The sequence below is a fragment of the Corvus hawaiiensis genome, chromosome 3 (genome assembly GCF_020740725.1).
Source record: "Corvus hawaiiensis isolate bCorHaw1 chromosome 3, bCorHaw1.pri.cur, whole genome shotgun sequence".
NCBI lineage: Eukaryota > Metazoa > Chordata > Aves > Passeriformes > Corvidae > Corvus > Corvus hawaiiensis.
The window spans coordinates 26579176-26591302 of record NC_063215.1 but is presented as its reverse complement, the minus strand read 5'-3'; the positions used below and the strand labels follow the sequence as shown (position 1 = coordinate 26591302).

At 41.7% G+C, this 12127-nt stretch overlaps 1 protein-coding gene across 2 annotated transcripts in view; it reads right to left on the bottom strand.

Moving 5' to 3' along the window:
- The window catches only part of PRIM2 (DNA primase subunit 2), a 101676-nt gene extending 89760 nt beyond the window's left edge, over positions 1 to 11916 (bottom strand). The window contains exons 1-5 of one of the 2 annotated variants that reach the window (XM_048299175.1): positions 8861 to 8866; positions 8625 to 8808; positions 7818 to 7921; positions 7429 to 7508; positions 920 to 1040 (exon numbers count right to left, since the gene is read on the bottom strand). In XM_048299175.1, coding sequence (XP_048155132.1) covers positions 920 to 1040; positions 7429 to 7508; positions 7818 to 7921; positions 8625 to 8778 — 459 coding nt within the window. In that variant the 5' untranslated portion in view covers positions 8779 to 8808; positions 8861 to 8866. Of the gene's footprint in view, positions 1 to 919; positions 1041 to 7428; positions 7509 to 7817; positions 7922 to 8624 lie in introns of both variants that reach the window. The other variant, XM_048299174.1, reaches the window with a different exon arrangement.
- Positions 11917 to 12127: the final 211 nt, after the last annotated feature.

The following is a 12127-nucleotide window of genomic DNA, read 5'->3' as shown; positions in this document are numbered from 1 at the left end:
AACTCCCTCTGGAGAGATATCTTCTGTCAATGGGCCATCCAGCTTCACTGCATGACTCAAAGTTACATCATCCCAGTGTGACATGCCCCACCCAGGGGGAGCAACCAAGCATTCCATCCTGGATATAATCTGAGGTTTGGAACACCACAGTCAGCCTTACCTACTGGATTCCCAGACGACAAGAGCTAGATAACTACCACTGGACCTTCTGAGGAAGACCAGACCCTTCTACAGGATCACCCCTTCAACAGAACCACATCTATCACTTCAAACAGGACTTCAGCCACCACTTAATCAGACTGCTACCACCACCCCAGCCGGCAGCGTGTCAGGTTGTATCCTGACTCCGGCAATTTAAGCCAGTGTTTCTGTATTATTGCCTTGTTATATATACTAGCAATGAACTGTTATTCCTATTTCTCATATCTTTGCCTGAGAGCCCCTTACTTTCAAAATTATAATAATAATTCGGAGGGAAGGGGGTTGGATTTTCCATTCCAAGGGAGGCCCCTGCCTTCCTTAGCAGACACCTGTCTTTCAAACCAAGACAGATTTGGAACTAGATGATCTTTAAGGTCCCTTCCAACCCAAACCATTCTTTGGCCTATGATCTAATCCACCCGAAATTTTGATTCAAAAATACCTATCAGCTTTTGTAAACCTTAACTTACCTGTGTAATCACATCTTTTTTCACTTGTGTTTGTAGACTGAAGCAGACTGAGCTTCTCTTGTTTTTCACTCAATCAATTTTATCACTCAGTCCTCATGCACACTATTCTCCAAATTCAGAAGTTCTGTGTGGTTGGGTTTTTTTAAAACCGTAACTGCACTATTTTTCAAACACAATTGCTAAAACTATCTTAATGAGAATTTTAAAAAACAACAGGCATGTGCAACATAAATACAGAACATACTTACACCTTCAAATGATAAGTTAACATGTTCCAGGAATTTCTGCCTTAAATTTTCAGTTAGTTCATTGAAGCGATATCGGAAGAGATCCATTTCTTGTTGAAGAAACCATCGCCTGAGATCCTCACTGCAATAAAAATAGTAAAAAAAAAATACATTTTCTGAATACGCATTATTTCTTTGCTTGGAAACTAGACCTCAAACCCAGTGAACACATCAGTGATGCTGACTTTGGCATGTGACTCACAAACTGAGAAGCTTGGAAGTGAAAGCAGGAAAGCTTCAGTAATGCACACTCAATCAGAAAAGACTTGTGGAGAGACAATACTTTTTACTTTTTGGATAAAAATATTCAATTGTAGTTAACATGCTCTCTTGGTATTTAAAGGACAGCTTTTTTCTACAACATGGCACAATACTTCTTCATTGTACAATTAATGTCACAATTAATGTGATGAGGCAAATATATTTTGAAGGCTACTTCTTTTAATTCTCACTTTTGGTGTATCTCTAGCTGAAGAAACACACATACATCTCAGATAGTATGACAATAGTGCACTCTGTTCTAGGCAACAAACAGACTGGAAACAGGCAAAAGGAAAATATACGGCAATGAAATTGGGTGAGGAACACAAATAGCACATCTAACTCTTGACAAAGAGAAAAAGGGGTTTACCAACTGCAGGTGAACAGGAGAACAAACAGGAACACAGAAACAGGAGTCAGAAGACAGAATAAAACAACACTGAAGCCAATCCAAGTACTCTAAGCACTCATGTAACTCTTCACATCCTAGTGCTCAGATTCCCAGGCAGCAGCACATTACTCAAAGCTACAGCAAGTAGGTACCAGAGTGCCAGTACCAAAAGCCACCCTGTATGTGCAAGCACAGAATGCAAATAATGCATTCTTACTACCACAGGGCACTCTCTTAAACTGTACTCTGAGAGCTACCCTGTGGGCCACTGCCACTGGAATTCACAGAGCACAGAAATACTGCACTCTTATATGTTCTCTTTACAATATTTAAGCATCTTTTCCCATAAGGGAATGTGTGAATCACAACAGAGTTGTTTGTGGTTTTGTGACAAAACCTCTGCTTGAAATACGGCTTGAAGAAAAGCAATTATTTTTCACGGTAATTCCAGATGGAAAGGCTGTTAATGTGCTTTGTAAAATATAATCCTGTGGACAGTTTCAGTGCTTGGGATGTAATAATAATCTGTGCAACTTAAAATGGAAGTTAATGCTTTAATAACTGATCTGTTGCAGCTCTTCTGTGGCCATCTTGGACAGTAGTAAAATCCTGGGATGTGTCAATTTTTTCTGTTTTCCTAGATTTACACTGCATTTGTTTTCCTAGGGGAAAACCAACCAAACAAAACAACACCACCACACACACACACACAAAAACCAAGCAAACCACAAACACGATTATGTATAACTGCTTTGGAGACCAGCCAGCCTGTTCCTTTTCTTCAGGAAAGCAGATCAAAGGCTATAATCCCACCTACCCATTTAAGTTACCATAACAAGAAAATATTACTTTATCTCTTATATGTGGGGTATGCCCAGCCCCTGCCCTGGAGGGATGTCTGCTGAGATTGGGTAATCACCCAGCAGGACTCCCTGGAAAGGCAACCACTTCTTTGGTCACAGCGAGAAAAGTCAGACCCAGAATCCTCTAGGAGACCCTATGCAGATCCCTTGTAACCCATTGGCCTTTACCCTCTGAGACTCATTCCCTGTATCCCTATAAAAGCTAGCCCTCTGCCCCTATGAGCACAGATGCTCGCCCATAGCTCCCCTTCGCCGGAGTATGGACCAATAAAGCTGCCTCGTGCGGAACCAGCCACACGAGCCTCTCGTCTCTCTGGTCTGGTCTGGTCTGGTCTGGCCTGGAGGCTGCCCTGCAGAGCTGAGCTGGAATCACGAGCTGATAATCACTAAAGAGCTGACAGCCTCTGCAAGGGCCCTCCTGCCAGCAGCTGAGGGAAGACACTGGACCGTGGGAAGGCGATTCCTTTTGGGACCGGTCACCCCTTCCTGGGTCAGAGCTACCGACCCCCTCACCAGCTGCAATACCTATACACGCACCTATCTGGATTCTTCCTACATCTAACAAAGTAGCTGATGAGCTGACTTCACGCTACTGTGTATGTCCAGCATATACTTTAAAACTGACTTTCCTAGGATCATCATCATTAGGGCATTATTTACATCATTTCTAGAGCCAAATCCTATTTTTTACTCAATATTCACATGAAAAAAATTGTACACTCTCATCTCAAACTCACACTAAGTAATAATACTTATTATCAAAACCCCAAGCTTAACTGAAAAGCAATGTCACTGCCATTAGATAACTAACCAAGTTGCTGCTGAAGCTGAGGGAGTTGCAGGTCATTGAAGTGTAGATGTTAAGAATATCTCCTCATTTTTTGCCACTTAACTTTCTGGTATGCAGATTACTCAACAGTTTAAACCAGTTCATAGATTCCCAACTATAAAAATAGTATAAAAGAACAGTCTCTTTCATATACGGAACAGCACTTGAGGGGCTGGGGTTGGAATAGAAATAATCTTCAATCCAAGGAGGGGTAGGAAAAATCAGAATATTTGTTAGGAAGCATGAACATAGAAGTACTTTAGAAAAGGCATGCAAATGCTTGTAAATCTGGAATTTAAGACTAGTAGCTGACATTCCACAATTAATACAAGAGTTCTAACAACTTAACACTGACTTATGAAAACTCCAGGCATGGGCCAGATCACTGCTTTACTAGGCAACCAACACCACCAAAGGATTACTCAGAGTTTAAGTTTTAAAGACTAGACAGCAAGGGGAACATGGGTACAGACAACACACAAAAGGAAATGCTACTCAACATAAGAGGCAGCAATTTTAGCACACAGGTCTAATTTACCAAATAGAAAAAAAAGTCAGGGAGTAGTGAATAGGCCTTGCTAAGTTTGAAATAGAATTTATGTCCTTGTTATGTGACACAGACACAAATCAAACCAAAAAAAAAAAAAAAAAAAAAAAAAGGCACAAAAGTATGTTTGAAAGTTTGCTAGATAAAAAGAGTTTTGCTGCAAGAGAACAGGCAGAATTTATTTCTTCCATCTTAAGAAAGTAAAATGAAAATTATGCTCCTGTGACTTTCAAGGTTCTTCATAGTCGGTTTGCTGAAGTGACGAGAGATGCAGCAGACAAAAGCAAAAGTGCACGGTCGTGTCCACATCCAGATAAAATTACCTTTACATCTGCCATGAAAGCAAAAGAAACAAGATGATTCTATTTCCTGGTCTTGACAGATCTAAGCGACATTAGAAGAGGTGTGAAAGAAGGGTATGGATGAGACTGTCTTCTTGAGACTTTACATACACTATCTTACAGGAATAAGCTTTAAAGTCTTGGATTTCAAAAGGCAGAAGAAGGAAAGTCAAGAGATGATGACTATCTTACAAATTTAACTGACCAGAATGGTGGACCTGGTCACTTCAGATCATATGAAAATCAAATCAAAACAATCCAATTTACAAGTGAGGACTACGACAGACTAGAAAAGAAAAATCGATATTGACTTGTACCCCTGGGTGGCACTGTTGGCCAACTGAAAACTGAAAAAAGCACTATCACAGGAAAATGCACACACATGTACACACAGCTGCCACAGGAACTGAATTCAACCTAGTTTGCAGTTATGTCTATTTAAGTGCATTTTTTTCAGTCACTCCTACCTTAACAACTTTCTTTAATTAACCTAATGATTTGTGCCAACCTTATTTTTCTGACCTAGTATGACAGAAACTTGAAGTACAGTATATTCTATTTGCCTCCCAATTTTATCTTTTTGAGAACAGGCCAATTTCAGACGATATAAATATCCCCAAATTAGTTGCTTTTCGAGAAAATAAAGAACACTGGGTACAGGCTCACCTCATAGTTCTTAGAATGCTATTTTCCATTTTATGAGTGAGTACTAAATCCACCTTTTCGAAGAAAAGTGCTATCGGAAACTGACTAAAAGCTGCTTTATCAAAATCAGCAAGTATCTATAAACAGGAACACAAAATGGCATTTGCAAGTTGTTTAAAGGGTGCCCTAAAGATCTATCCAAGACCTCTCCTCCATCTAAAGAGGTCTTTCCCCCTAGATTACAAAGCCAGGCTCTTTCCTGCTGATTCTGTGGCCCAAAATAGCTTGTATTCATTTCTGCACAGTGGTTCACCTTCAAAAAGCTGCCCACTTCTGCCCTGCTTATAGCCTAATTTTTAAGATACTTCCCTGAAACACAGGGTTTGAACAGTATCTCCAATATATTTACTAAGCAAGAACTTCAGTCAAATAACCTCTGATAAAAGACACAAGCATCTTCTTTTAAAAACACAGCTTGCAGAGGAAAAAGTAAGCACTTGCATCTATCATTAATTCTAGGAGATTCTAGAGCCATTATAGACAAGTAGAGCAGGTAAAGATCACATCACTGACAAAGGCAGATGTTTAGCCAAGTCCCTCCTTGGTTATTTCTGACTGAGGCAGCTTTTCACTCAAGCCTGCCACCCACTGTCAATTTACAAGTGTCTTCCTCCCTGCTCAGTTCAGTGGACAAAGCCTCAGGAATTTCACTCCTGAGCCCAATACCTAACCTTCAGGCTTTTGCTAGGTGACTTGTGTTGCCTTCTGTAAATTTGACCCAAACTCATTTTCCTGAAGTCACAGACCAACCAAAAAATAGAAACCTCTTGAATTCCAGGTCAGATTCTCACCATCAGACAATTCTACCTTCCACAAGAGCAGAATTTTCATCAAATGTGTCACTACCAACACCCTCAACGCGTCTCATCTCCCACGAAAAAAGTAATGGTCTAAACAATCTAAATAACAACTAGATGTTTAAAGTAAAGTTTTGGCTTTGGAATTAAGACAAACTGATTATTCAAAATGCCGCTAATACAAAACACTACATTTTCAGGGGCCTTTTAGTCCCCAGACTACTTGAGGATACTACCTTTTAGGGGGTTTTGCTAAACTTACAATACAGGTAAAGCAAGATATTTTCTTGTGAAAATCACCAGGACTAGTATGATTAAGGGAGTTTATAAAAATACAACAAACATGGGCACTAGAAAGAAGGCAATATTTCACTTGTTAAACACAATCACAAATTATATATGTAGAATACAGAAGGGATTTCAGTTGCAATTTTGTTATTCAATCTGCTCCCTACTTTCAGGATTCCAAGCTACACTATCAGAGTCACTGCAGTGAAGGCTGGTATTGATCTCCACATCCACAACCCGTTCCCCATTGTACATGCATCATGGATCTAGCAGGCTCATTGATCACACACATTGACAAACTTTTGTGTTTTCAGCACAGCCCAGATGTCTTTTGAAAGGTCAACAGGATGGGACATGAATGATCTAGAAAATTTCAGGGTGTTTAAAAGTCACTCAGGGCCTGTCATGGCAAGGTTTCATCCATCTGGAGGCAGGCTTTTGAGGCCTCTGCTATTTCCTACTCCGATCAGATGGTCTGCAGCAGGAATCCAAAGCCATTTCAAAGAAAAGCCCCATCCATTCCAGCTCCATATCCTGGCTTAGACCACAATCTCTCCTGCTCACCTTCCCTGTCTGTTTTGCTTACAAGTCTGTATCCATAGCAGCATTTCAGTCATGTCAGCTATCACAGTATCATAATATGCATTCTACCACATTCACCTAATTAAAATGAACTGTATTGCAGTCTTAAGTGCAATTGAATTAACAATTCAAAACAGCACACACTTCATATCTGCCAGTTTTAATTCTAGAAAAACTGCAGTGATAAGGAGTAAAGACTTCACACCAATGTATAACAAAACTACTTGCAAACAAAGAACTGACAACCTCTAATTTCATCCAAAAACGACACGGGAAACAAAACCAATGCATTTTACAAGATCAACTTTTTGCTTGAAATTTCACATAACAAAAAAATGCAGTGTAACCAGCCACAGCAATGACTTTGGACAAAAAACAGAGGCAGTAGAGGAAACCTCAAACTCAGATGGCATTTTTAGTCCGTCAGAAACAGTGCTTTCTATACAGTAATAAAAAGCCTGTTTAAATAGTCAGGTCTTTGGTCAGTTATCAACAGTTAGCATATACAGAAGTTAAACTATGTTATCAATCACTGCAAATGACTGACAAACTCTTAATACTGATGTGCTTTCATTAAAAAAAAAAAAACATATCACGAGACTCAAATCAATGCTGTGTGTTTAAAAGCCAAAAGTTTCTAAAATTTTTAAGTTATTACAAAATCCAGATATTAATTCTGATTCCACATATCCCTTTCCATCACAGTCGAAATCAGATTCCTAGCAAAAAAACCCCTCTTTGAGCCTACTTCTTTTTAGTAGCCATGCAACTCTAAAGCATCTGTAATGTCTATAATAAAGCACTGCAGTATCTGTATACATTTAAAATTAATAATAAGAGTACAGCATTATCCAAAAAGTACTTACGACTGGCAGTAAGCAAGGCGCAGTATGAAATGGGAGATATGATCTTTTCTTCTTGCCTCATAATCATCCTCAGCCAAAGCCTATAGAACATATTCTTATTATTTTGGAGAAATAATCTCTCCCAGATTAAAAATTTACAATCAATTTACCATTGGTCTTCAACAGTGTATTAATACTCATCTTTTAGACAAAATATGCAAACTTATTGAGGAAGGGGGTTACCCTAAAGAAAGAATTATATACCTTCAAAGAAAAAATACACCTCTGACAAAACGACCGAACTGCAGTTCTAGAAATAGCATTTCATCACCTCTATTCTTAGTCATCATTGTTGAATGGCGTAAAGAAAGTAAAGTGCAAGAAAGTTCCATGTTTTGATCTTTACTTACTCTGTAGGGAAACTTCAGTTTCCGGAACTCAGCCTCCAGCTTGGTTTTGTATAAATCAGTACCTCTTACATAGCTCACACCAAGATTTTCAACTACTTTGAGCACTGGGCAAAAAAAGAAAAGGTCCATGTTAGAGACAACATGCTGAAATCGATTTCTCACGGCTTGGGAAAGGGCACAGGAATTGCTTCTAGTGGTATGAGGAGCAAAAAGGTGAGAAATATGGAGGATGAAGTGCAGCCTGTGAGTCCTGAACAGCTGGCCCAGTTCTGGGATCCATACTGCCAACAAGGAAAGGGAGACAGCTAACTGATGGATCAGTCTCAGAACATCGGTTTCAACTCTAACGGAAACTTGGATCCAGCAGTTTTCAGGACTTCAGGGGAAGCTCTGGCTGCCAGGCACAACGATCTGAAATGTAGTCCTGAGCCATCAAATATGTCACAACATCTACAGAAAGTGAAACGTGCTCATAAAAACCCCCGGTGTAAACCAAACTACACAGTCCCGGCAGCTACAATGAACCCTCATTGTAAAATCTCTCTCAGCTCTCCGAAACGCCCAAAGCAACGCGTTTTCCCTTAGCGGGAGCTCATGGCAGCATGAACAGCCAGCCCAGCTCCCGTTTATGTCAGGGGAGCAGAACATCCAGGCCCGCCAGAAATACACACAGCCATGACAGGAAGGATCCAAGGCATCGAGCTAGAGAAGGGACGGGAGGAAGGAGAAGGGAAAGGGGAGAGGGGGGAGGAGGAGGGAGGTGGAAGGACGGAGGGAGGGAGGGAGGGAGGGAGAGACGCTACTCACGCTTCAGGCGGTCGATGGCAAAGCTCTCAAACTCCAGCAGGGAGATGCTTTCCGTGGGGGGCTCCAAGTAAAACTGTAGGCTGTGAGGGTACTGCTCCCGCCGGTCTCCAGCCAGCCGCGTATGCTTCTGCCTCGCTCGGCTGGAGAACTCCATCTCCCGCGCCCCGGGACTGCCTCTGGCACGCTCCCAACCAACCAACCAACCGACCGACCGACCGACCGACCGACCGACCGACCGACCGACCGACACCGCCCAACACGGCCCGGCCGGACCCCGACCTGTGCCCGCCTGGCCCCGCGCCCCAGCTTCCCGCGCTCCGCCGGCCCCGCCTACTTCCGCACATGGCCACGCCTCCTGAGCGGCCATTGGCTGCCTCCGCGATCTGGGCGGGGCCATGCTGGCAGTGCCCACACCCGGCATGGCGGCCCCGGGGCGGGCCGGGAGGTGCTGGCAGTGCCCCCACCCGGCATGGCGGCCCCGGCGCGGGCCGGGAGGTGCTGGCAGGTGTCCACACCTGGCACGGGCGCTTTCGGCACCGTCATGTTCTACACTGTTTTACAGTTTTATAATTTTGTCATTTTTCCAAGAGAACTGCAGGACTTGCTATTTTTGCCGCTGTGTTGGCCATTTTGCTGCATCTGAGGTTATGTTGTTTTATGCCCCTGCCACAAAATGCCACTTACTTGCTAATTTTCCCCTGCCCAAGAAGTTGGTTAATGATCTTACAAGAAGTTCGGCCCGTAAAGGTCTGGGAAATCAGAACTGGCATACAGTTTGTGCCAACAAAAGTGAGGAAAATCAGTAGTTTAGGCTGGCAAGTTCTTAAGAGCAACAAAAGGATTATGGATCAGGACACGCACTAGTCCCGTGTTTGTGGGCAACACCTGGGACATTCCCGAGAGATCTGACCGCAGCTTTAACAAACACTGCCCTGGAAGCCGGCCTGGAACTGCAGCCTGCCTCTGTACTAGCAGATTAAACGTGGTGCTGAGCTCACCTGAGGCGGGATAATCCACTCCACCTTCGAACACAAGGTGGCCACATCCAAACTGCCTACAGTGCATAATCCTATGCTCGTGCTAATTCTCAAACTATGGCATCTCCTCTTTGGCCTGAGCCAAACCTCTGCCACTGCAATACCTGAACGTTTTAGCAGGATAGAAAGTCAAGTTTCATTCTCCAGGACACCTCTGTAATTTTCCAGGGGAAAACATGCTATTGATATATTTTTATGCATTCATATTTTTGTAATATTTAACCGAAATCAAGTTCATATCTTTTTATATATACTAAAAAAACTTTAACCCGAAGCAACGTTTTTTTCAAATACCCACTGCTCATCCCACACAATTTCTTCCCTTCACCACCTGGCTGCAGCATGAGCTGCTTAGGAGTAAGGAGTGCCGCCGCCAACATCCTCCTAATATTTGCAAGAAGGCGGAGTTTTTGGCTTTGACCAGTGTGTTAACACTCTTGAGATCTTACAGAGACAGGCAATGCACTGTCCAGGGCAGGTCAAGGACTTCCATCAGAGTTCCCACATTTGCTTGGAGTGCTGTATCCAGCCTGGACCAGAGGAGGAGAAGTGTGACAATGCTGAGGAGCACAGCAGACACCAGAGTTACTTTTCATTTTAATTTCTACTCATGTTTTAGGTTTTGGCACATAAGCAGCACCACACCTTTGGAAACCACGGTGTGCAGTTTGCTGTCCGTCACTAATTCCACTGAGCCACGTCCTGCTGATTTTTGACAGGTCAGCAGCTATGTATACATCTGTTTTCTTTTGTTTGTTTTACTTCTAGGGTTTTTTTCCTTTCTTGCTGAATACTAAACCCCAGATTGTCTGTAGTTAGGTGAAGATCTACCCTGTTTGTTTGGTTTTTTAAAATTCAGTTTACTGGTGACACTAACAGCATTGCAAAAAGTGATACATAAAAATAATTCAGCAGAAATTAAGAATCAAAATTAACATCTCTGTTACTAGACTTAATTACTGTATTACTAGACTTAAATAAAACTTACGATGCAAGATCTTACCCTTTCACACAAAAATAATTTTCTTGGGAAAAGAAAATAGACAAGTGAAACCCCCTCAAAATTCAAAACTCAAACTTTCTTCCTGATGCATCTGTTGAAACCTACAGATGGTAATATTTCTCACTATATTTTGGTTACTTTTTTCTAAATATATTTTCACTACTCCCACAGTAACACTACCACTGGGGGCTGATTTTTTAAGCACTTTTTAAGAGAATAATTGATTTTGTAACAACCCACCTCACAAATGTTTTACAACAACATCCATATGCTCAGCTGTCAACTGTCCCCATCATGCCATGCAAACAGTCAAATTCAGCACACCCCAAACTGTTCTGCTACTTAATTTACGCACTTTTGGGAGGAAAGGGTTAAAAGTGGAAGAAGGGCAAGGAGGAGGAGGAGGATGGTAGATTCACTCAAGTGACCTTGCATCTGGGAATGTCAGGGTGCGGAGAATAAAAGTGTGGGGAGCCCCTATGGCTGTTTATACTCTGTTTTGAGAAGCATTTCTGTGAACAGATAACGGTGTTTTGAGAGACTTGGAGGCACTCTCATGGACATGCTTCAGCTCCTTGGTTTTGGGAGAGAGAGGGTCAAAGCTCAGAGATCATAAAAAAACCCCAGAGGAGATCACAGCATGTTGGTAAACTACAAATGCACAGACCCTTGATAAATAGGTGCAAGCAGCAGGCCTGCCTTTCCACTCAGATGGACTGAGCCTAACAGTGCTTGCCTTTCTGCTTGTGTGTCTCTGCCAGGGTGTTGCCTTGGGATCTTCCAGTTAGCGAGGTAAGGCAATAAATTTACCCTCTGCATTTTAACTGTGGTTTTGTGCTTGTTCCAGCTGCCTGCCTGTGTCAACACAGATACACAACACACACACACAAAATCCTTGTTTGCACTAAATATGTATCATTGCAGAGTTGTTACTCCCACTTTTGTTATATTAACTAGCAGAGTGCCTAATGCTAATCTGCCAGAGCCCAGTTGTTCTCTATTTGTTTAACTACATCTGCTAATAAAAGGGTAAATGTGGTGATGCTTATATGTAGTCTCTCTTTCAAACCCCTTTCATCCCTCATGTCTGAGATGTTTGGATCTGTATGGATGGCAATGATTAGCACAAAATGTCCCTTCTCTGCTTTGGGCTCCCTTTTCAGCTCTTATTGTTAACTGACAATCTTACTTACTGCATGTATCATCAGCCTGATTGACTTATCATATAATTCTGTCTTCAAACATATTGTATTAATATCTTGGAGTTTTAGTGTTTTCACCTCCTAAAATGTTCTTCTTGAATAATTTTTTAACTTTTGTTTGTTCAAAATATTTATTTACATATTTTCCCCTTGTCTAACTCTTTTCCTTTACTGATCTGACTTTTTCAGAAATCTTTTCTTGTAATATCTTTGTGTAATTCCTAGCCCAATTCCTATTTATTTTTTCTGTTTCACAGTTCT